Source organism: Balaenoptera borealis (genome assembly GCF_965194805.1).
Source record: "Balaenoptera borealis genome assembly, chromosome: 20".
NCBI lineage: Eukaryota > Metazoa > Chordata > Mammalia > Artiodactyla > Balaenopteridae > Balaenoptera > Balaenoptera borealis.
Genome location: NC_138879.1, coordinates 34390059 through 34414386, shown reverse-complemented (window position 1 = coordinate 34414386; position 24328 = coordinate 34390059). Strand labels below are relative to the sequence as shown.

Below are 24328 nucleotides of genomic sequence, written 5' to 3'. Positions count from 1 at the left end.
GTGTGACCACGGGCTCCAGCCTGCAGAGATTGTAAGCCTTTCCGTCAGAGCCCAGGACCAGGGAAGAGAAAGGAAGGATCAAAAAAAAAAAAAAAAAAAAAAAAGGTAGTCAGTCGTTTACTGCTCCTGCAGTTATTTTTTTAAAACCCCTGTCCTGCTAGGACAGCCGTGCTCGCGGGGGCGGGGGGACAACTCCTGCCCGGATGAGTTCTCCGAAGGGAGGGGCCCGCTGCAGGGGCTTCTGTGCAGTAGGCCCCTCACTCCCGGGATCCGGGGTTCATCACGCGAGGCGTCAGTTTCCTCATCCGCAGAGTGGCCGCAAGAACCCGCTGGTGGTCCAGAGGCTCGTCTGAAACCCCGAGCCCAGCGCCCCGCACCCAACCCCCGGAAACCACCGGGATACGAATGTCGCAACTCGCACCTCATCAACCCCCGGGGGCCCGCGCGGCCCGCCCCACCCCCCGCGCTCCCCGCCCGCCCCACGTGACTTCCCGAAAGGGCCGGGGACCGCCCCTCGCGCCGCTCAGTTTCGTTTCCTTGGTGGCTTCCGGGCGGTAGTGCAGCAGACGCGGCAGCGGCTCCAGCGCGTCCCGTCGGGTCCCCCCAGGAGCGCCATGGCGGAGCTGTGCCCCCTGGCCGAGGAGCTGTCGTGCTCCATCTGCCTGGAGCCCTTCAAGGAGCCGGTCACCACGCCCTGCGGCCACAACTTCTGCGGGTCGTGCCTGGACCAGACGTGGGCCGTCCAGGACCCGCCGTACCTGTGCCCGCAGTGCCGCACCGGCTTCCAGACGCGGCCACAGCTGCACAAGAACACGGTGTTGTGTGCGGTGGTGGAGCAGTTCCTGCAGGCCGAGCAGGCCCGTCCCGAGCTCCCCGACGACTGGACGCCGCCCACCCGGGCCGCCGCCCCCAGCCCGGCCGGCCAGGTGGCTTGCGACCACTGCCTGCAGGCGACCGCCGTCAAGACGTGCCTGGTGTGCATGGCCTCCTTCTGCCAGGAGCACCTGCGGCCGCATCTCGACAGCCCCGCCTTCCGGGACCACCCGCTGCAGCCGCCCATCCGTGAGCTGATGCGCCGCAAGTGCCCCCAGCACAACCGGCTGCGGGACTTCTTCTGCCCTGAGCACGGCGAGTGCATCTGCCACATCTGCGTGGTGGAGCACAAGACCTGCTCGCCTGCGCCCCTGAGTCAGGCCAGCGCTGACCTGGAGGTAGGGGTTGGCGGGCGAGGGCCCAGAGGGGCAGCCTGGGCCTGCTGGGTTGTGCAGTGGGCACCACTGTGGGCATCTTGGCCTACTTGGATCACCTGGGTGCGGGGCAATGGGCCTTGCTGGGCCTGAGATCAGGGCAGGGGCATCCCCAGTGTCCAGGTAGAAAGGGGCTGGGAGAACATACAGCCCTCCTGGATCATTCCTGGTCCACCTTCTCTGCCCCGACCCCTCTCACCCATTATACAGAGGGATGTTGCTTGCCTTGAGGCTAGCACTTGTCTGACATGTTTAGTACAGGGTTTTGAACATCAAATATGAGCGCTAGAGGTTACCTCTGTTGTCTGAATAAATCCGGGTAGCACCCAGGAGGTGGGTATAATTAGTTATTTACAGCTGAGGAAATGGAGGTTCAGAGAAGTTAATTTAACGTGAGCTAACCCAAGTGGCCAAGTGGGCATTGGGCCCCCAGCTGGTCTGACTCCACATTTGCCGTTTCTCCCTATGGACCAGCCTCAAAGCCAAGTCCGCAGAGTTCAGAGCATAGGACATTCCTGAGGTCATGTGAGAAAAAGCCTTTGGTGAGCCAGAGACTTCCAGTGACCAGGGAGGGTGGGCAGAGTCCCAGGAATCCCTGGATAGGATGCCGAGCCACGCTCCTGCACCACAGCGCCCTATATACTTCCTGTGCCACTTTAAAGCACAGGACTGGTCCTCATCAGTAAAGTGAGGAGGTGGGACCGGGTGGATTCATTCCTAAGGGGCCTTCTGTGTCTGTGATGATTTCAGTGGTTTGGGGATCGTAATTTCCCCCTGTGGACTCGAGGCAGAGGCTGAAAAGGTGTAGTCTAACTACTTTTCATTGTATCAGTCTGAGCTCCAGAGTGAAGCCTGATTTCCTTTCACTCTCGCAGCGCTGTCAGGGAGAACAAGGGCTGTCCTCGTGTGATCAGAGGAGACGTGAGGCCTGTGGGAGGTTTGCAGTGGCGCCAGGGCCAGGGTGCAGGCTTTGCTCCCGTCCGGACACGGCTCCTCCCTGGCCTGGTCTGCTTCTCCAGTCTGAGCTGGGTTTCTGTGTACTTCCTCCCTGAGTCCCAGAAGTCAGACGTCAGGCAGTGCCTGACAGTTGACTTTGGGGGTACCACCATCTCAGGCCCAGCCTACCTGGGCCTCTACCTGTTGCAGGAAAGGACCTGCCTGGCCTTCGAAGGCTGGAGCCCTGCGCTGCCTTGCATCCGCTGTGGTTCAGGGCAAGTCACCGAGTTCTCTGAACCTCAACTTCATCCGTAAAATGGGATTAACAGCATTCCCTCCCCACCTCCAAGGGTGACCAGGAGGCTCCGGAGGGATGAACTGTGTGGGAAGTGCCTCATAGGCGGGCCCCAGGGTCAGGCTGGTTGACACGGGCTCCGACCAGAGCTGGATGTTGAGATCTGCGTTTGAATTCTGGCTCTGCTTCCTAGCTAGGAACTCAAAAAAAGGACACAATAATAGTACCTATCTCAGAAGGTTATTGGGAGGATTAAATGAGGTGTTTCATAAATGGCGTTTTACAGTTCGCTAATGCTCCATAGAACTGCCACTATCATTTCTGTTCACGCAGAAATTCCCTGAGGAGAGTTTGCTGCATAGAGGGTGTTAGGCTGCCCAGATCTTCATTGCCTCAGGATGCATGGTTCTGAGGACTAGGGCAGCCTGGCTCCTATCGAAAGACCCTTCTAGAAGTTCTTCCCAGGAGGTAGAAGGACCCATTTCCCCCTGGTCTGGAGCCCCAGCTCCCTCTCAGCCTCCAGGGCCTGGAGCTGGAGTCTGCGCCCAGATTATTTGTATGCCATACACACTTGGCTTTTTAATCCTTTTAACAAGGCTTTCCTGCCATCTCTCCCCTACCCCTCGTTGTCCTGGCTTGCTGAGTCCTTTAACCTGTCTCCTTTTCCAGCCCTGCTGCTGGTCAGCACTGGTGGCAGAGCCAGCCCAGCTTGGCTCGGTCACTGGTGTGGGGCGGACTCAGGACTCTGGTGCCTCCCACGTGGAGGACCCAAGTCCCCAGTCTGTGAAGGGATCCTCAGAACTTCGAAAAGTTCTCTACCCTTGATTAGGGGATTGTCGCTGCTGTCAAAGTCCTTGGTGGCTTTCCTTTCGTCATCTATAGCCCTGTGGGCCCCTCTCTACCATCAGGGGACTGTTGTATGCATTTGATTAATGGTGGGTAAAATCTTTCAAAATACAGGGTTCAGGGGTGTACTACTAAGCGTGAGTCTTGGAGGTGAAACATTTGGCAGCCCCCAGGTATTCTGAGGTCTCTTCCAGCTCTGAGACCTGTGAGGCCAGATCTGCCCGGGCCTGGCCTTCTGCCTTTGGCCCACAGTTCATCTTGGCCACTGTTAGAGACCAGGTCAAAGGGCATTGTCACAGAGGTCACATCTGAAACACTATCAATGACTTGGGCTTTTGGGGTTGAGTTAGTGTGGCCTTGGTCTCTGCTTCTAGCCTTTACATGTGACTGTCTCTGGGTTGTTCAAATCCAGAGTCAAGGTCACTGGTGGAGTGGGAGAGGCAGGGAAGAGGAAGGGAGGGCCAGAGTATTGTTGAGCCAGTTAGTTAGGGGACATACATTTTTTTCTAGAATTTTCCTATGTGCTCAGTTTGGACACAAGTCTGTAATTGTAACACCAGGATCTTGTAACACTAGTTAATAGCGATGTGACCTAGGGCAAGCCACTTAATTACTCTGTGCTTCAGTGACCTCATCTGTAAAGGGCGGATAACCCTCTACCTCCTAGTGTTGTTTTTAGCTTTACATAGTTAATACATGGAAAGCACTAGAACAATGCCTGGCTTGGAGTAAGTGCATGATAAACACTAGCTGCCATTATGGTGGTGGTGGTGGTGATTTTCCTACCCATTTCTATGCCCCAGCATTTCACCTGAGTAGGGTGAAATTGGATATTGATTATGAAAATTTATGGCAATACTAAGAGGCCTTGGGTGATATTAGCTTCCACTGTGCATAATTAGCCTTTGTATCTGAAGGCTAGGTGCCTAGCAATTCTGAATCACCTTAGTTCAATTTCAGGGACTGAACTGTCGATGGCTGGTTTACTGCTGGTTCGTCCCTATTCCTAAGGTTTAGCCCTTGGAGGTCCCTGCCTGTGGTGCTTGTCAAGTGAGCCTTGGACTCTGATATTTGTCCACCTGCCTCTCCGAGGCTGACAGAGGCCCTCCCAGCTGTCTTCCGGAACTGGCAGATGGCTCTGGGAGAACAACCCCCGATGCCAGCCTTATCTCTCTGGGTTTCCTTCTTCTGGATCTTAATTACATAATCCTTCCCTGCTTTCTTAGCTCCCCATTGGTTTTTAGTAGATCCCTCTCCCCCAATATTTTGTCTCCTTTTCTGGTTGTTTGCAGTGGGAGGCTTGGTTTGAACCACCCCGTCTGCCACTTATTGAAGCAGCTGTCCCAGCTCGTTCTGTCTGTGTGAGCTTGACCACCTTGCTGTCCTCTTTGCCTCAGTTTCATCATCTATAAAATGGGTGCTAGTGAAGAAGCTCATAATAATCCAAGCTGAAATTTACTAAGGCCATTTGTCCTGACTAAGATCCAGGCACTATGCTGAGGACTTACACTGCTTCAGTTAATTCTCCTACTAGCCCCGCGGGGTGGGAACAGTTGCGTTGGTATCTATTTCGTGGCCAAAGAAACAAGTGAGAGACAGTTGGAGAGCTGGGTATTGAGTCTGGTCTGTCTGGCTCCAAATCCTATCCTTGTAACTTCTTTACTGTCCAGTTACCCTGAAAGGATGAAGGGAGGCAGTAAATATGAGAATGCTTCAAAAAGCTACAAGCAGGGACTTCCCTGGCGGTCCAGTGGTTAAGACTTCACCTTTCAGTACAGAGGGTGTGGGTTTGATCCCTGGTCAGGGAGCTAAGATCCCACATGCCTCGTGGCCAAAAAACCAAAACATAAAACAGAAGCAATATTGTAACAAATTCAATAAAGACTTGAAAAATGGTCCACATCAAAAAAAGAAAAAAAACTTAATAAAAAAATAGCTACAAGCGGGTGAGACTTGGGGTGGTGGAAACACCTGTGGGATAGACTTGAGGGCAGTCACTGGTGTTGGGTGCTTGGTGGGGGGCTGGATGGGGTGTTTTCTCACTCGGTTTGTTTTCTCCGCAGAACAAGTTGAGGCATAAACTGACTGTCACGTACAGTCAGATCAACAGGGCGTCGAGAGCACTGGAGGACGTGAGAGCCAGGCAGCAGGACGTGCGGGTGAGAGACAGGGCTCCCCGCCACCAGCCTGGCCCTGGAGCCTCCCTCCGCCTCTGGGGAGGACAAGGCTCGTGTCAGGTTCACTCACAGTGTCAGAATTCAACTTCAACCGTGCGAAACATGCAAAAAGCTATGTGCCCAGAGAGATGCTTCACAGACTCAAAGCCTACCTACAAGCCCAACCATTAAAAATTAGAGTTAAAATATAGTGATATAAAAAATGGTTATGATTTAAGGGGGAGAAAAACAGGAAGTAAAAGTTGCATCTATTTATTTTTAAAAAGTGTATTCGTTTCTAGGGCGACTGTAACAAGTTACTGCAGACTTGGCTTACAACAACAGAAATGTGGTCTCCCACAGTTCTGGAGGCCAGAAGTTCAAATTCAAAGTGTCGACAGGGCCACACTCTTTCCGAAGGTTCTGGGGAAGAATCCTTCCTTGCCTCTTCCAGCCTCTCATGGCTCAGGCATTCCTTGGCTTGTGGCTGCATCACTCCAATCTCTGCCCCTATCTTCACATGGTCTCCTCCGTCTTCTCTTTTGTCTCTAATAAGGACACTTGCTATTGGATTTAGAGCTCACCTTTGTAATCCAGGATGATCTCATCTCAAGATTTCTACCCTAATTACATCTGCAAAGACTCATTTTCTAAGTTCTGAAACATGGACATATCTTTTGGGGGGCTGCCATTCAACCCATTACAGGAAGTATAGGAAAAAAGACTGGAAGGAAATATAGTAAAGGAATAGTACTGCAAGTGTTGGAGTGGTAGAATTAGGGATATTTTTTTCCCTCTAGTTTTTTTACAGTTTTTATAAGGTTACAGTGTTTTTATATTCAAAGAAGATTTGATTTTTAAGCATCCTGGTCTGGAGCTGCAGCATTCAGTTTTATTGCCACAGCTGTGGCTTAATTAGATGAAATCTGGGTTAGAATACTAGCCTGTGTTGGCAGATCTCTGAGCCTTAGTTTTGAAGCAATCACAACTTCTTTCCAAAGGTGAGTTATGAGGCTTAAATGAAAGGATGCACATGAAAATACCTGTATCAGTTGGGGGGCAGGCTAAACTGCTGTAACAGAGATACCCCTCAAAATCAGAGGTTTAACTAAGATAGCCGTTTATTTTGCTCCCTGTGACGGTTCAGGTGAGCAACCCAGGCTAGTGGGACCTGAGCAACCCAGGCTAGTGGGATGGCTCTGCTCCATGTGATCCTTCAGAGTTCAGGATCTTTCCTTTTTATTGCCCTTCCTCATCTCTTTGGTTGCAGCTGGGTCACCATTACATCTTTGGTCTAGCCTGTGAGAAGGGGGACAGGGAAGGAGAGTGTTGCCATTATCACTTTCGCTCCTGTCGTGAGCAGCTTAGTCACATGACCAAGCCCAGCTGCAGGGGATGCTGGGAAATGTAGTCTGTGGCTGGGCAGCCACGTGCCGGTCTAAACTCCAGGGGTGTTCTCTTAGTGACGGGAGCAGAAGGAGGATGAATCCTCGGGGACATTGGTAGTCACACTGGAGGTGGCAGGGTAAAGTGTTGGTTAAAGAAATAATTGAATTCCCGGGACTTCCCTGGCGGTCCAGTGGTCAAGACTCCGTGCTTCCACTGCAGGGAGGCATGGGTTCAATCCCCAGTCGGGGAACTAAGATCCCATATGCCGCGCAGCGTGGCCAAAAAAGAAAGAAATAATTGAATTCCAATCTTCCTGTCCCTCTTATGTGTGTTTCTTTTTTTTTTTTTTTTTTAAAGGAATTCCTTTATTTTTATTATTTATTTATTTATTTTTGGCTGAGTTGGGTCTTCGTTTCTGTGCGAGGGCTTCCCCTAGCTGCGGCAAGCGGGGGCCACTCTTCATCGCGGTGCGCGGGCCTCTCACTATCGCGGCCTCTCTTGTTGCGGAGCACAGGCTCCAGACGCGCAGGCTCAGCAGTTGTGGCTCACGGGCCCAGTTGCTCCGCGGCATGTGGGATCCTCCCAGACCAGGGCTCGAACCCGCGTCCCCTGCATTGGCAGGCAGACTCTCAACCACTGCGCCACCAGGGAAGCCCTTATGTGTGTTTCTGTTTGTCACGTTTCATTCTGAGCTATTGAGGTTTCCCAACATGTAAAGCGAAACTGCAGCTTCTAGAGCAGTGCTGTCCGCTAGAAATACAAAGTGAGCCTTATACTGTATATAACTCTAATTTGAATAACACATGAAATTAATTTGAATAATATATTTTATTTAACTCAGTATATCCAAAATATTATTTTAATCAGTATAAAGTATTAATGAGATATTTCAAATTCCTCTTATTTTACACTTATAGCACATCTTAACTTGGACTAGCCATAGTTCAAGTGCTCTGTAGCTACATGTAGCAAGTAGCTATGGTATTGGATAGTGTAGTTCTAGAGGAAATTTTCTAGAGCAGCTTCATACCCTTTAAAAAATTACTCATGGGGCTTCCCTGGTGGCGCAGTGGTTGGGAGTCTGCCTGCCAATGCAGGGGACACGGGTTGGAGCCCTGGTCTGGGAAGATCCCACATGCCGCGGAGCAACTAGGCCCGTGAGCCACAGCTACTGAGCCTGCGCTTCTGGAGCCTGTGCTCCGCAACAAGAGAGGCCGCGATAGTGAGAGGCCCGCGCACCGCGATGAGGAGTGGCCCCTGCTTGCCACAACTAGAGAAAGCACTCGCACAGAAACGAAGACCCAACATAGCCAAATTAAATAAATTAATTAAAAAAAAAAAAACTACTCTTTAAAAAAAAAAAAAATTACTCATGAACTGCTTTCCAGCTTAAGAAATAAAATATTGCCACGGAAGATGAAGCCCCTGCTTTGCTTCTCCCTTTTTATATCCCCCTTCCTCTCTTCCAAAAGTAACCACTATCCTGAATTTATCCATTCCCATGTGTTTCTTTATACTTTTAATATGTATGTATGTATTCCTTTGGCAATAAATACTACCATTCTGTTTGTTTCTAACCTTTATGTAAGGAGCATCATACTGTATGTCTTCTTCTACAAGTTGTTTTTCCCTTATTACTGTTTAATATTCCATCCTGTGAATAATTTTCCGTCTTCTATTGATAGACATTCAGGTTGTTTCCAGGGTTTTGCTAATTCAAACAGTGCTGCTTAGAGCATTCTTGTGTGTCTCTTGGGCAGGTTCTGAGATTTTTTTCTTTCTTTATTTACTTGGTTGCATGGGGTCTTAGTGGCGGCAGGTGGGCTCCTTAGTTGCGGCTCCAGGACCCCTTAGTTGTGGCTCGCCAGCTCCTTAGTTGCGGCACGTGGGCTCCTTACTTGCGGTTCGCGGGCTCCTTAGTGGTGGCATGCAAACTCTTAGTTCCAGCATGCATGTGGGATCTAGTTCCCTGACCAGGGATTGAACGCCGGCCCCCTGCATTGGGAGTGCGGAGTCTTATCCATTGCGCCACCAGGGAAGTCCCCAGATTTTTTCTAGAGTATATTCCTAGACTGAGTTGCTGGGTCAAAGGGTATGAGCACCTTCAAATACACCAGATCTTGCTCTCCAAAGTGGTTGCGTCTGTTTGTATTCCCATGAAGTATAGGTAAGAGTTCCTGGCGCTCCATGTCTCAGGCTTAGCTTTTTTGCCAGTCTGATGGATGCCCTCTTGTTTTGGCTTCTCAGGAGGTTGCACACAGGAAGATGGACCAGCTGAGACAAGAATACCTGGAAATGAAGGCTCTCATTGATGCCTCAGAGGCCAGCTCCACACGAAAGATAAAGGAAGAGGAGAAGAGGGTCAACAGCAAGTTCGACAGCATTTATCAGGTTCTCCTCAAGAAGAAGAGTGAGATCCAGACCCTGAAGGAGGAGATTGAACTTGCCCTGACTAAGGGGGACGAGTATGAGTTTCTGGAGGTGGGTCAAGATGAGGACATTGAATACGCTTTCTGCCTAGCGTCATGATGTTGACTGTAGGTGCATTGGGGCCCTCGAGGAGTTGAGGCTGTATGAGGTCATGGGAAGCATCCCTGAGACACATGCTGTGTTAGTTTTCTACATTTCATGACAACTTACCACAAGCTGAGTGGCTTAGAAGAACCACTGTTATCTGTTATCTCACACTTCTGTGGCTCAGGGCATGGCTGAGGTCTCACCAGGCTACATTCCTTTTGGAGCTCAAGGTTGTCTTCCAAGCTCACATTCTTGTTGGCAGAACTCAGTCCCCTGTGGTGCAGGACTGGGGTCCCCATGTCCTTGTTGGCTGTCAGCAGGAGCCACCCGCAGTTCCTAGAGGCTGCTGTGATTCCTCGCTGTGTGGCCCTCTTTCGAGTTGGCAGCCGGCTTCCTCAAAACCAGCAGAGAATTTCTCCCTCCAGGAAAGCCCCGTTTTTCTTTTAAGGACTTTTACCTGATTAAGTGAGGCCCACCTGGGAGAATCATCTTTTTGATTAACTCAAAACCAACAAATTTGGGATCTTCATTACATCTGCAGTATTCCTTCCGTTTTTCCATGTAATGTAACCTAACCATGGAGTAATATCCTTTCATACTCAGAGTCATGCTCATACTCAGGAGGAGAGGATGTATAGGATGTGTACCCGGGGCAGGCGGGAGTCTTGGGGGCCATCTTAGCATACTGCCTACTGCATAGGCCTCCACCGCTTCGCTCCATCCCGCCTCTGCACGGCCCCTGGAAGTGTCTCTCTAAAGCACAGGCACCCCTCCCCGCCCTTTCTGATTTCACATTCCCACAGGGCCTTGGTGACCAGCCTGCCTTTGCCAGCAGCCTCATGTCTTGCCAGCCACCCCCTGCCCATGCCCTGTGCTCTAACCACAGCAGAGCACTCGTCAGATGCACCGGGCATTGGGAGGGAAGGCCATGGCTGGCCTCTGCCTAGTAAACCCTGTCCTTTGTTCAGGGCAACCCCAGTTCCCCCATCTTCCTCGGATCCCGTTATTCTGCCATTGCTGGCGATCCGGAGCATGTTACCTGCCTCTGCTCTTGCCCTCGACAACGTTGTTTTAGATGTGCTTGTTTTCATGTCTGTTTAAAAGGCTGTCAGGGGACTTCCCTGGCAGTCCAGTGGTTAAGACTCTGTGCTCCCAATGCAGGGGGGTGTGGGTTCAATCCCTGGTCAGGGAACTAAGATCCCGCATGCGCACAGCGTGGCCAAAGAAAAAGAAAAAAAAAAAAAAAAGCTGTCAGCTCTTTTCGGGCGGGGCCCTTCATCCTCCTAGCATGTCCAGTGCACGGCAGAGTGTCTGGCACGCGGCAGATGTTCTGGGGAGGCCCATTGATTGGGTGACGTGCTGCTGTGACCCGTCAAAGGCCCAGATTCCACGTTCAGGTCCTGAGGAGGGACAGGAGTGCCTGGCAACCTTCTCTTCTCTGTTCAGGATCTTCTAGCCACACCTAGGCTGGATGGCATTAGGTTTCGTCGCACGTGCTCATTCCTGTTTGTTGACCTGGCTGCCTTGAGCTCTTACAGAAGGATTCTGAGTCCACATCTGGTCCTCTTGATACTGCATGGCATGATTTGGTCTCCAAATTTGGAAGCTTCTGTAAGATCCTTCTTTTCCGTTGGATATGCGGCTGAGTCCTGCAGCCTTCCAGGCACTCCTGTCTATCTTCAGGACACGTGTTCAGAGCTGGTCCTTGCAGGATGGACATGGTGATGAGTCTCCTGTACTTTTTCAGCCACAGCTGGAGGGGTGGAAAGAGCATTATTCATGGGGGTCAGGAGATCTGGGTCCCAGCTTTGTGCCTGCCACTAATTGGCAGAGGTCCTGGCAAGACACTTGTCATTTTTGACTTCAGTTTTCCCATTTGTAAGGTGAGCGACCTCTGAGGGCCCTTCCAGCTCCAGATCGCTGTGTCTTGAAGTGGCACTTTAACCCCCAGTGACCTCTGGCTCTCATTTGAGAGGCTGATTAGACTTAGTGCCCATGGGCACAGGGAAGCTCTTTCTGGGGTTCATGAGGCCTGAGCCCAGGCCCTGGCTTCACCAGAGCTGCCTGAACTAACCCCCTGGCTTGTTGCAGAAAGCAGCAAAACTGCAAGGAATCACGACGAAGCCAGTCTACGTCCCCAAGGTGGAGCTGAATCACGAGCTGCTAAAGGGTGTCTGTCAGGGCACCTCTGAGCTCAAAAATGAGCTGAAGCAGTACCTCAAACAGCTCCAGGACAAGAAGCCTGAGGAGCTCATCATCCCAGGTAACTATTAGCAACCTCCTGTGCTTTCCACTGGGACCCCTGAAATGGGATGTGTCCCCTCAGTGTTTTGGGGTGGGAGAGAAATCTTGATCTGGAGCATTGGGGCTTGAGTTTCGGGGGTTACAAAACATCTGCCCTCCATCTAGGAGGTAGTGGGGAGTTTTTGCCTCATCCTGAGATTGTAGCTGTCCTTCCTAAAATATTTTTGGGGGCTGGATGTTATGAAGGGTCTTTCTAGATAGGCTTTTTTTGTCTGAGTCTGAGGTTGGCTCAGATGGGTTGAATGGATTCTGGGTTCTCATTGTTATTTGGTAGGGAAATGGCTAGTTGGGGGGGTCAGAGAAACGTGGAATTTCTCCTTGATACCCCCTACCCTTCCACTTATATCCAACCCATTGTCAGATTTTGCTTCTTAAATATCTCCTGATTCAGTCAGCTGGTTTCACTGCCGGCCACCACTCACCTGCTCTCCATTGCAATCACCTGTGGCAGCTTCCTAATGAGTCCCTCTGCATCCACTCCTGTTGCAGCTGGAGAGAGCTTTTCAGGATGCAGATCTGATTTCTTGGCACCTTCTCCCCTGCCTCCTGTTCAGAGACTTTCCATTGCTTTTAGATTGCAGACCAGACTCTTGACCCTGGCTGTTAACCCCTGCCTGGTCAGGCCCCGTCTGTCTCGTTAGCCCTGAAGTTACCCCCTCCTCCCATAAGTCCCTCTACACTCTACAATTCTTCAAATATGTCAAGCTTCCTGCCACAGGGCCTTTGTACATGGTCCCCCACTGCCTAGAGGGCTCAGACTCCAACATCTTCACCAGGTGACTCCTCTCACCCTTCAGAGATCAGTTGAAACATTACATTTCTCAGCAAACCTCCCCTGTTGCCACTCCTGCTCCTCAGACCAGGTTGCCGGGTCCTTATCATCCCTTGGGGCCCTTTGCGCACCTGTCATTTCACTCTTCCTTGCCATTCCCGTGTGTCTCCCCCACCAGACTGTGATCAGTGAGGGCAGGGGCTGGGTCTGTTTTCATCCAACACTCTCCCCAGCGCCTGGCACAGAGGCAAAAGCCATTGATGAATTAGCCCTGCATATTTGTTTTTCTGCTATGTCAGCGATCACTGGTCTGGGGACGGAGGGGTGAGAGAAACCAGAGGGAAAGGAGCTACCACGACATGCCAGGCATCTTGATCTCACCACCACGAGCGAGGGGAGTCATCCCCATCATACGTCGGAAGAAACCAAAGCTCACAGACGGTTCAGAGGTCATGGAGCTGGGTGCTGGTGGAGGAAAGAGTCCACCCTGGCTACATTTTAAGGCAGAGAAAGGAAGGAACGTACCGAATTTGTCTTTCAGTTATCTTGTTTCTAGTGCTTGTAAACGATCGGATGGGGAAGGTCAGCGGAAATCAACTTTGTAAGCCCTCTCCCCGCCTGCCGACGGCGGGGCTGGCTCCTAGGCTTGGTTTGGAAGAGCCGCATAGACTACCCTCTTCTTCTTTGGCACAGGGGGCCCTGGAGGACATGGCCTGCTGCACATTCCGAAACCCCCATGGCCTGTGAAGAAGAGCCCAAGTAAGTAAAATAACCCCACCTCTGTCCCTGGGGCAGCAGCGACTGTGGCAGGCGGTGCTCGGGCTGAGGTACCAGCAGGCGTCACGGCTCCTTCCAGCGGAGCACAGCCCACCCCAGGCTCCGCGGGGCCCGGGCGCACCTGGAGGCAAGTGCTGCCTGACCCCGCTGAGGGGCGGTGGCGGGGCTGTTGCAGGAGCCCTGCTGGGGCACGCGGGAGGACCGGCCATCAGCACTGGATATTCTGACTGCCTGGAACAGCAAGATGACCGAAGCTGGCTTGTCTTGAGAAATACTTACGATGCCCGAGTTCTGGCATTTGGGGTGACCCCCTGAGCAGAGGCTGAGCCTCACCGTAGCCCAGTGCCGTTCAGCCTCAGGTTGGGATGTGTTTCTGCCATCACAGAGCTCTTCAACCTTTTTTCCGTATTGCCCTCCTTTGCTCTTACCTCTCAGGACCTTTTAGAAATTTTTTTCCTAATCACCCCCATCCATGAAATTTTAATACCACACATATGATATATCTGTTTATACACTGTGCTTTTATACATAAAAAGAACAAGTTTTTTCCATCCTTCTCTCCCCCTCACCTCCTAAGAATCAATTTTTGCTCCCCCTTGGGGGCAAAATCACCCTTGTTGAGATGGGTGGGACTGGGGTGAAGAATGGTCCTCAGTTTCCTCATCTATCAATTTTGGACCATAATGATGTCCACCTCATGGGATTATTGTGTGAGGTTCACATGGGACACTGATGGTGAAAGCTCTTTAAAGGACAGGCATATGTCACCAAACTGTTGGCCAAAAAGTCAGCGAGGACGGAGGAGGGCTGCCCCCCATTGGGTGGTTGGGATGAGAGAACTCCGGGCTGGTTTTTGTTGTTGTTTGCTTGGTGTTAGTGTTTAGTGGTTGTCTGTGGCAGACAAATGTGTGGTACCAGTTCCGGAGTGGAATGGGGTCGGGGACTGGGGTGCCTGGGGCAGGTGAGGAGGGGGCCATCAGTGGAGCCTGAAAACGTGGCAGGGCACCTTGTGTGAAGAGGGAGGTGGAAGAGGAGGTGACAAGTACTGTAAACCTGTGTCCTTCTCAAGGCACAGCCCCTGAAAGCCTCCTTCCCGCTGCCCCACTTCATAAGGCCCGCTCTTCACGTGAGTGAGCTGTGGCGGGGCTGAGGCAGGGAAACAGGCAAGGAAAGGGTAGGCTTATCACTGTGGATGAGGCTCCTAGGAATTGCGATGACTGGGGAGGGGGCCCTTTGCCTGAAGCCAACGTCATAGCCCGGGGTCCTGCCAAGATGCTGGTCCAGTGGCAGTGGGCAGGAGAGGAGCAGGGGGGGGAGACGGGGAGAGTGAGAACGACTCCTGAGAAATACGGCTCTGAAGTGGGAGGAACGGGGAGCCAGTGGGGCATGTGGGACCAGGGAGGGTCTGGTGGGGAGAGAGCAGGGCTGGTCTGGAATGTACAGGATCCTGCAGGCAGGCAGGGATGAGATCCAAAACCCCCCTTGTCATTTCAGTGGTGGGGAAGGTAGCAGAAAGGGAACCTGAAATCTTCTAGCCTGCTCAACCTTGAGCCTCATTGCAATCCCAGGGGCTTGTAACAGACTTCTGAGCCCCACCCCCAGACTCTCAGTTTTCAGCTGGTCTGGGTGGGTCTGAGAATTTGCATCCCTACAGCTTCCCAGGTGATGCTGCTGCTGGTTTGGGGACCATGCTTTGAGGACGGGTGTTTTAGCTAAACTCAGTTCCCACAGGCACACACTCGGGATACTTTCTAAAGATGATCGTGATACTTGGCAAGCACATTTTTTTGGCTGGCTCCCTATGTGTGTCTTCTTTTGTGTTTGGTTTTGCATTTTTTCTTTTGTGGAGATATGATTTAATCCTACAGTAAAATGCCCAGATCTTAAAAGTACAGTTAGATTAATTTTGACAAATACATACATCTGTGTTACCATTACCCAAATCAGGATAAAGATTTCCATTATTCCAGGAAATTCGTTCGTGCTCCTTATTAGTGAGCCCCTCACTACCAAAACCATGATTCAGGTTTCTATCACCGTAGATTCATTTGCCTGTTGACCCCTTATATTTTTCAAGTTAAAACATCATAGCTTTATTTGTATGGGTCACATGAGTGCATTGATTGTTATTATGGTGTTTTGAAAGTGTCATTGTGTTTAAAATATGTTAATTCTGAAAATTTTCTTTTTCAGAAGAAGAAAAGAAACCCAAGAAACCTCGTAAGTTACGCATTTCTGCATCTTTTTGTTTCTTGAGTGCCTGAGTGTAGAACTAAATGCCAGCAGGGAAAGCTGAGCCGTGGGTTTGGGGGTCTGGGCTCTGTGACTGTGTCCCGTGCTGGCAGCCAGGCCTGGGCTTGGAGGTGGCAAGTGTAAATGCGTAAGACCGCTAGGATGAGTGTTGCCCTGTCTGGACTCATTTGTGTCGCCCTGGCTGTCCAGGTGTGTGTTTGTGGAAGCAGCTCTTGAGAATCAGCGTGGGAGGGAGTATAGGCCATCAGGTCACTCTGTCATGTCCCCAACTCATGGCGTCTCCTCCCTCAGCCCCAACCATTGCCTCACCCAGCAAGCTTCCCACCTTTGGAGTCCCAGAACATTTAGTGGATCTCAAGCAAACTGGCCAGGAGGGTGAGTTCTGGTGGGCCAGGGGCAGTGGGCTGCCCGCTCTGAGTTTGTTCTGAAAACATCTCTCTGTTCTTCATCCAGCTGAGGCCAAAGTCCCCACCGTACTGCCGACCCCGGTGTCTCTCAAGGCCAAGGTGCTGGAGACCTTCCTAGCCAAGTCCAGGCCTGAGCTCCTGGCGTGTGAGTAGCTGCTGGCTTGCTTACCCTTGCCTCCGTCTAGCTTGGTCAGCCTCTCCCCTAGAGGACCCACTGTGCTCTACTCTGTCACACCCTTACTTGCTCCTGTCCGGCTTCCAGCCCGGAAGTGGTGGGAGTTCCTTCCTCCAGGGCAGCCTAGGGGCCACCCGCCCATAGCTTCACCCACAGAGCGTCCTCCACTTGTGCTCACTTCCACGCAGTGGCCAGAACCTCTCTCTGCAAAGTGCGCTCTGGCCCTCCTTTCCACACAGCCACGGCAGGCTTGCTGGGGGGCAGTGGATGCCTGGTTCTCGGGCCGGCACCCGAGAACCTCCCCCCGCCGCCCCCGATTTGTGGAGCCCCCTGCGCTCTGTGATACAGCCGTGTAAGCAGAGGAAGTGAGTTCTAGGGACTTAGGATCTTAGAGGACATTTTCCCAGGCCATTCATTTTGCCCTGGGGGAGAACCAGTGCAAAGTATCCTTCCCTGAGCCTCCCAGCCAGGGAGTGGCAGATAACCCCAGTCCTGAATTCCCAAGCTAGGGATTGTCCTTCTGTGCCTGCTGTCTCCCACTGGTCCAGGGTTCCCTGTGAGCGGGAGGGGCAGAGATGGGTGTGTCCTGGGGAGGAGGTGGAGGGTGGGGACAGCACTCATCTCTGCTCAGTCTTCGGACCTGCCAGAACTGGCTGGAAGTGTGGCAGGAAGGGCGGGGAGGCCATGCTCGTGTCCCAACCAAGGAGTATATTCAGGTCATTGGTGTGCTCACAGACCTTGATTGGTTCCCCGTTGCAACCGATTAAAGTCTAGACCGCTTAGCTCTCTACTTGTGGCTCCATGTGTCCCTCTCCTCCTGCTGTGGCCTCTGTGCTCCCAGCTGCCCAGCCTTCCCTGGTCCCAGCACCTGTCCACCGTCCTCGTGACTCCGCGTTTGCCTTCACTGTCCCCTCTGCCGAGCATAGCCTTTCTCCCTCCTCTGCTCTCCTCTGTTTAATTCTCCTCCTCTTCCTGTCGCTCAGCTCCAGTTCTAGCCCACGTGTGAAGTGTTCCCCTGTGCTCTCCCCACCCTTTACCCGTTGCCCCGTGGCTGTGTCCCTCCAGCAGTGTGCCTGCCCTTTAGCAGAGTGCGGGGCCCATAGTGTTGTCATTACTGACGGGCTTGCCTTGCTTGTGGGAGTGTGAACTCCACGAGGCCAGGCACCATGTCTGGTTCATGGTTGTACATCCTGCATAGAATCTGGCATAAGCCAGGGGCTCAATAAATGGTTTTAGATGGAGGAATAGACAGAGAGATAGGTGACTAATAGATGCACAGACGGCTGGATTGACGGATAGAGAGATGGACAAATGTCTGCCTGGCTAGACAGAATGGATGGATGGATGGGTGGATGGATGAAACAAATGAGTACATATTACCAGTTAGGGAAAGGATTGAAAGTGAGAGCACTTTGGGCTCCTTGTAACTGACTCGTTGATGCTCCCTTAGATACTGTTAAAGTCATCATGGACTACAACACTGCCCACAGCAAGGTGGTTCTGTCCGAGAACTACACCGTGGCTTCTGTGGCTGACACATGCCACAACTACCGACAACATCCCCAGAGGTTCACATACTGCTCTCAGGTGCTGGGCCTGCACTGCTACAAGAAAGGGATCCACTACTGGGAGGTGGAGCTGCAGAAGAACAACTTCTGTGGGGTGGGCATCTGCTATGGCAGCATGGAACGGCAGGGCCCTGAGAGCCGGCTCGGCCGCAACAGTGCCTCTTGGTGCGTGGAGTGGTTCAATACCAAGGTCTCTGCCTGGCACAACAACGTGGAGAAAACCCTGCCCTCCACAAAGGCCTCGCGAGTGGGCGTGCTTCTCAACTGCGACCATGGCTTTGTCATCTTCTTCGCCGTGGCTGACAAGGTCCACTTGTTGTATAAGTACAAGGTGGACTTTGCTGAAGCTCTGTACCCGGCCTTCTGGCTGTTCTCCACAGGTGCTACGCTCTCCATCTGCTCCAAGTAGGCAGGCTGTGGACGCTTGGCCTGACTGCCTGTGCGGTGCCCAAGACTCTAGTGAAGATGCTGTAGGTGGAGCTCTCGGGGAGGTTCCTGAGAGTCCCCAGGGGCTGAAAGGATGGGAGGGGAGCTGGTGAGGGTGGGAGGTTAGGGAGATGGGATAAGAGGATGGCTTTGGCCAGGGAAAGGGATGGGGTGATTGCGTTATGGGTGAGGAAGCCTTTCTGCCTCCTGGTGCCCATCAGGCAGGATGGCCCCCTCCCCTCGTTCTGGTAGATCTCCAGGCTGCTGGGTGGCCGGGTGGGGCTTTGGGGAGTGAAGTCATTAGTGCCGCTCTGCTCTTGGACATAATCTATAGCCACTGTGGGTTCTTCCTTAGGCCTCTGGTGTCCGCCTCTCTGCTGTCTGGAGTAGCCTTCAAATCTTGGAGTTTTGATGATTCTCTATAGAGCTACTTAACTCTAGATTTTTAAAAAAATTCCAAAGTCATTGAATTTCATTATTATTCACCCTCCACTACCTACATGTGGGAGTTGGGGTGAATGCTCAGACTTCTGGTTATTTTCTGTGCTTGAGGGAAGCTACGCACAACAGGTCTTCACCCAGACCAGAGTTTCCCAAAGAAGTATGTCCTTTTCCTCCACTGTTTCCCTTTCTGTCTTGGACCTCAGCACCCCATCCATGGTTTTAAAATGTTTAGTCCAACAGGAACCTTTTCAGTCTAAGATTTCAAACCATAATCTGAATCAGCCTGTTTTGGATTTGTGATTCAGGGTCAAGGTGACCCAGGTCCCATGTGGCTAGAAACCCCTCCCACTCTCATGTATCATGAAAGGCATCTCAGCAGAGATGCCTTGGCTGCAACTACGGAGGCTTCTTCCCCTAGCGCAGGCTTTGGGGCAAGGCTCTTCACCAGGCAAGAGGGACCCTGACCGCGTTCACAGTTGGTGGTTTTGCTCTTATCAGAGCGTCTTGCCTTCTCACTGATCACTCTCCTCAGTGGTAGCCTCCGTTCCCCAGGATTGTGAGATCCTGCACTGGCTGGTGGAGATACCACCGTGGCCAGCGCAGTGGAGCGTTCAGCTAAGCCCGCTGTCAGGCAGACAGGCCAGGTGTGGCTACCTCAGGGACCATACTCGGTCACCTGCTGGGCTGACTACCTATGGCCAGAAGGGCCTTCCAGCAGATCCATGGGAAACAGCAACATTCCTGTTCAACCCAGCACTGGGCCTTGGGTGAGTCGGAGGCCTGTCACCGGCCCTAGCCCTTTCTGCTTTCTTCCTCATTTGAGCCAATTCCAGATGTAGGAATTGACCAGGCAAAAGGTCAGGAAGACTTAAGGACCAGGGAGGAAAGGAGGTGCCAGGCTTAAGCACAAGGGGCGATTTTTCCTGCAGTGTTTCTGTGCAGTGAAAATAACCCCAGTCCACTCAGGGCGGGAGTGAATGGATTGCTGGAATTTCCCAAGCTCCTTATATCCTGGCATTGTCAGGATGTAAGTTCTGATCCCCAAAGTGAGAGAAATGTAACCTCTTGTGGTGAAATGTGTCCTGCTCTGGGCTTTGCCAGGAGGAGAGCTGAGGTCAGGCTCCTTGTGGTATGAAAAGGACAATACCACTGGAGACAGGGACCCCAGGCCTTTCCATATGGAGGTTTGACAAGTTAGCACTTCTGGGGCCTTGTGCTGGGCCCCCAGGGCACTCTAGTCAGGCCCAGAGCACTTGATATTTCTGACAGATGTGTTCATCTGTGTCACCTCCCAACAAGAACTTCCACTTCCTTGGGAGAGAAATCATCTTTGTAGGGAAGATCCCCCTGCAATAGCTGAAATGTGGTTTTTAAAAGTTTTCTTCCTTTGCTCCTGGGAAGAAAAGTTCTTTGTTGATTCTTCTCTGCTTTTGGAGATGGTCCAAAGCATCTTCATTGATCTCCTGAAACAAAAGCCTTGCTTGAAGCCAGTTTATACTCGGGAAACAGCTGGGTTTAGAGGAGAATGCAGAAGATTAAACCACAGGTCCTGCTTGGGCTCTTCTGCAGAAATGAGGGCAGCCAAGAGGGCTGTTCCCTGATGGTCGATCATCCAGCTCAGGAAAGGGAAGCATGAGCCCCTCTGTTGATGAGAGGCAAGCAGGTAACCCAAGGTGAGCCCTGTGTGGGTTCTTTCCGTGAACTGAGGGGCATTCCAAACCATTCTGTTTCCAGTGGTGAGACTTTACATCCCCTCCCTTGCCTTGCGGGGCCGGTGCCCGACACTAGAGTCCTAGAGTTGGGGGGAATCTTGTGTTCATCTGACTTCCCGTTTTGCAAAGTAAGTCAGATGGGGAGGTATTGGATGACTCCACTCACCGCTCTTGACATCCCATTATGGAGGAGGTGCCTCCTTAGATGCCCCTGGTACCCTGGAGGAAGGGTCAGAACTTCCCAGATACACAGACATAAAAACACTCTCCCAACCTAGGTATCAGGGGCTGTCTCAGTCACTCTGGCGTGATAAACGAAAAGTCAGGGTCAAGTTTTTATTATTCAAGGGCTGATTGATTGGTTCTCCTGTTATAATTACTCTGAAATGGGTCTGTGATCTATAACTAATACTGATACATTATTTCTTACCTTATTCTGCCCCACCTGTATTGATTTTAAATAATTAGGAGTATTTCAGCTTATATTCTTGAGCTTATATTTTTAAGAGTTGATTCTTTCAGAGATAGTAAGGGCTGTAGACACAGATCTTCTGAAACCCACGAGAAATACCAGGGCCAAGGCTGGCTGACATGCCTTAGAAGCTTTGAATGCAATAAAGCTGTGTGTGGTATTGTTTCACACATTGCAGTGTGTGTAGAAAGTTACTACTTATCTGTCATGCTGGAGTCAGCAAATGAGGTGTCCAAGGGCCTCTGGCTGCCTCCCCCCCAGATGCCTGGGGGCTGAGATTTCAGCAGAACTATAGCCCATTTGAGGCTGCCATGGGTGTGGCAGCGCCTCAGGAAGCTTTCGATGCTGAAATCTCAGCCAGATAAGATGTCCTTCTGGGCTTTGCATCAGGATGGGGGTGGGGAGAAAGGGGAGGGGTATGAATGAAAAGGTAAATAAACCACAATGGGGTAATCAGGGAAACAGTGATGGAAGTGGGAGGGTTCATTGTATGATTCCTTCTGTTGTTGCCTCTGTTTGAAAATTTCTATAATAAAAAGTTTAAAAAATGAAACAAAAACCAGCCAGCAACGGGCCCTGTTCACGGATTTTTATCCTTGTTTGAAGAGAGGTAGGAGTTGTGGTTGGTATGGATTTGAGGTTGTTGAATAATAATTTGACTGGCTCTTGTCTCTTATTCCTGGTGGGGAGATGCTAAATCCTTGGAATTTCCCCAGTAATAGGAGAGTCCTTATTATTCATGAGCCCCTTGGATCACACCTGAATTTATGCTAAGAAGTGAGATGACCCAGGATCGGGGCTGGTCGGCAGAGAGACCAGGCATGAGATTAGAGGGTTGGTCTCATCGAGCCAGCCTCACCCCCAGGAGGGGAGAGGGGCTGGAAATCGAGTTGAAATATGTGGTCAGTGATTCAATCAGTCGTCCCTGATGAAAGCTGGGCACCCCGAAGATCTGAAACAGGAGGGAAGGGGGCAGGGCACAACATTTAAAAGAATGACATAGCCCGAGGACATGACATAAACTGATTAGAAGCAAATGAGTCCAAGCTGGAGGACAAGTCGACTTCCACTAGACCTTGAGCCTCAGTATACACTCTTCTTTTTTTTAAGTGTATTTATTTTATTTATTTTTATTTTTGGCTGCATTGGGTCTTTGTTGCTGCGCGCGGGCTTTCTCTAGTTGCGGCGAGCAGGGGCTACTCTTCATTGCGGTGTGTGGGCTTCTCATTGTGGTGGCTTCTCTTGTTGTGTAGCATGGCCTCTAGGTGCACGGGCTTCATTAGTTGTGGCACGTGGGCTCAGTAGCTGTGGCTTGTGGGCTCTAGAGCACAGGCTCAGTAGTTGTGGCGCACGGGCTTAGTTGCTGCGTGGCATGTGGGATCTTCCTGGACCAGGGCTCGAACCCATGTCCCCTGCATTGGCAGGCGGATTCTTAACCACTGTGCCACCAGGGAAGCCCAGTATACGCTCTTTCTAACACATCAGCAAGCTAAATGACACAGCCACAGGCACCATGACAGTTCCAAGGCCTACCATAAGGATCAAAAAGTGGGTGGTGGCCCAATTCCTCTAAATCCCCACCCCTTCCTGAAATAGCTGGAATACTCCTCCCACTCATTAGCCTATGAAATTACCCACCCCTATAAAAACTGAGAACCCCATACCCTGGGGCTGCTCTCAGCTTCTGAGATGGCCCACACTCTGTCTGTGGAGTGTGTTTCTTTCTAAATAAAGCCACTTCTTACCTATCACTTTGTCTCTCACTGAATTCTTTCTGCAATGAGACATCAAGAACCTGAGCTTCATTAAGTCCTGAAACCAGGTGTGTGATCTCAGTTGGAAGACCGTGGGTTTTGGCCGGGTTTGAGTCCCGGCACATGGGTTCAAGTCCTAATCTGAGGTGCATGGTTTCAGCTCCACTGAACACCCTGATTCCACAGGAGCTCTGGGTTGGTGTCCCTTCTGGACCTCACTCCATGTGTCTCTTCATTTGGGCAGTCTTGATCTGTATCCTTTACAATAAAACTGTAATCATAAGTGTAGCGATTTCCTGAGCTCTGTGAGTTCGAGTAACACTTACACTGAAGCTGGGGGAGGTCGTGTGCTATAGACCAGAGGTTGGTGCTGCCGCCCAATTCATATGTTGAAACCTCACCCCCAGTGTGGTGGTATTGGAGGTGATTAGAGGGTGGCACCCTCATGAATGGGGTTAGTGCCCTTATACGTGAGACCCCAGAGAGCTCCCTCACCCCTTCTGTCGTGTGAGGACACAGCAAGAAGACAGCTGTCTATCAACAAGGAAGCAGTTCCTTACCAGACACTGAATCTGCCAGCGCCTGCTTCTTGGACTTCAGCCTTCAGAGCTGTGAGAAAAGTGTTTTTGTTTAAGCCACCCAGTTTATGGCATTTTTGTTATAGCAGATCAAACTAAGCCTTCTGGACGTGTGTGTAGCCAGTTGGTCAGAAGTGTGGGTGGCCTGGGAACCCCTGAAGTGTGGCTGGGGTCTGAAGTGAGGGCAGTCTTGCTGGGACTGTGTCCTTTGGCCTGTGGAGCCTGAATCTGACTCCGACTCCAGGGGTTATCAGCAGAATTGTACTGCAGGATGCCAGCTGGTGTCAGAGAGAGATGGCAGGACTTGCAAACTTTGAATAAGCCCTTGACCAACTTGTCAGAATAAACTACACTGTTCTTTCTTTCTTTTTAAACATTTCTTATAGCAGGTTTATTTGCAAAAACTGGAAACAACCCAAGTGTCCATCAACAGGGTGAATAGATAAACAAATTTTGCTGTAGCCATACAGTGGAAAACTGCTCAGCAGTATAAGGAAGGAACTATTGATGCACATGAAAACATAGATAAATCTCAAAATAATTATGCTGACTGAAAAAAGCCAGACGTGAAAGAGTACATAGCGTATGATTGCATTTATGTAAAACTCTAGAAAATGCAAACTATCTATAGTGACAGAAAGCAGTTCAGGTATTGCCCCGGAAGGCGGGTGGGCAGGAGAGGCTGCAGGGAGGGATTATAATGAGGCATGAGGAAACTTAGGGGAAGATGGTTATGTTCACTATCTTGATCAAGGTGATAGTTTCATGGGTATTTGCATATGTCAAAACTCAAATTGTACAACTTAAATATATGCAGTTTACTGTGTCAATTATACCTCAATAAAGCGTTTTTTAATTTTTATTGAAGTATAATTGTTAGCTCCAGATGCACAATATAGTGATTCAATATTTCTATACAAGATGATCACCACGATAAGTCTAGTTACCATCTGTCACCGTCAGTCTCCCTCACCTCTTTCATTCATCCCCACAACCCCCTCCCCTCTAGCAACAACCTGTTTTGTTCTCTGTATCTATGAGTCTGTTTCTGTTTAAAACACATTGTTCTATATATGGAATCTAAAAAAAAAAAAAAAAGTTCTGGTGAACCTAGGGACAGGACAGGAATAAAGATGTAGATGTAGAGAATGAACTTGACACGGGGAGGGGGAAGGGTAAGCTGGGACAAAGTAAGAAAGTAGCACTGACATATATCCACTACCAAATGTAAAATAGATAGCTAGTGGGAAGCTGCTGCATCGCACAGGGAGATCAGCTCAGTGCTTTGTGACCACCTAGA

General features: G+C 50.9%; 1 protein-coding gene across 2 annotated transcripts; it reads left to right on the top strand.

Annotated features, from left to right (window-relative positions):
- The first annotated feature begins 523 nt into the window (after nucleotides 1-523).
- On the top strand, nucleotides 524-22444 carry TRIM25 (tripartite motif containing 25). 2 transcript variants are annotated; one of them, XM_082371895.1, is made up of 9 exons: nucleotides 525-1211; nucleotides 5388-5483; nucleotides 9117-9350; nucleotides 11478-11649; nucleotides 13156-13221; nucleotides 15433-15459; nucleotides 15784-15867; nucleotides 15946-16044; nucleotides 17525-22444. In XM_082371895.1, exons 1-9 carry the CDS (start codon nucleotides 615-617, stop codon nucleotides 18049-18051), a joined length of 1902 nt encoding a protein of 633 aa, XP_082228021.1. In that variant the 5' UTR covers nucleotides 525-614; the 3' UTR covers nucleotides 18052-22444. The 2 variants fall into 2 exon arrangements, with proteins under 2 accessions (XP_082228022.1, XP_082228021.1); XM_082371896.1 differs by lacking the exons at nucleotides 15784-15867; nucleotides 15946-16044 and having other exon boundaries at nucleotides 524-1211.
- Nucleotides 22445-24328: the final 1884 nt, after the last annotated feature.

Coding starts and splice junctions, on each gene's coding strand:
- TRIM25 (XM_082371895.1), top strand. CDS start 615: ATGGCGGAGCTGTGCCCCCTGGCCGAGGAGCTGTCGTGCTCCATCTGC. Junction 5,484..9,116: donor CCAGGCAGCAGGACGTGCGG/GTGAGAGACAGG, acceptor TTGGCTTCTCAG/GAGGTTGCACACAGGAAGAT. Junction 15,868..15,945: donor CAAGCAAACTGGCCAGGAGG/GTGAGTTCTGGT, acceptor TTCTTCATCCAG/CTGAGGCCAAAGTCCCCACC.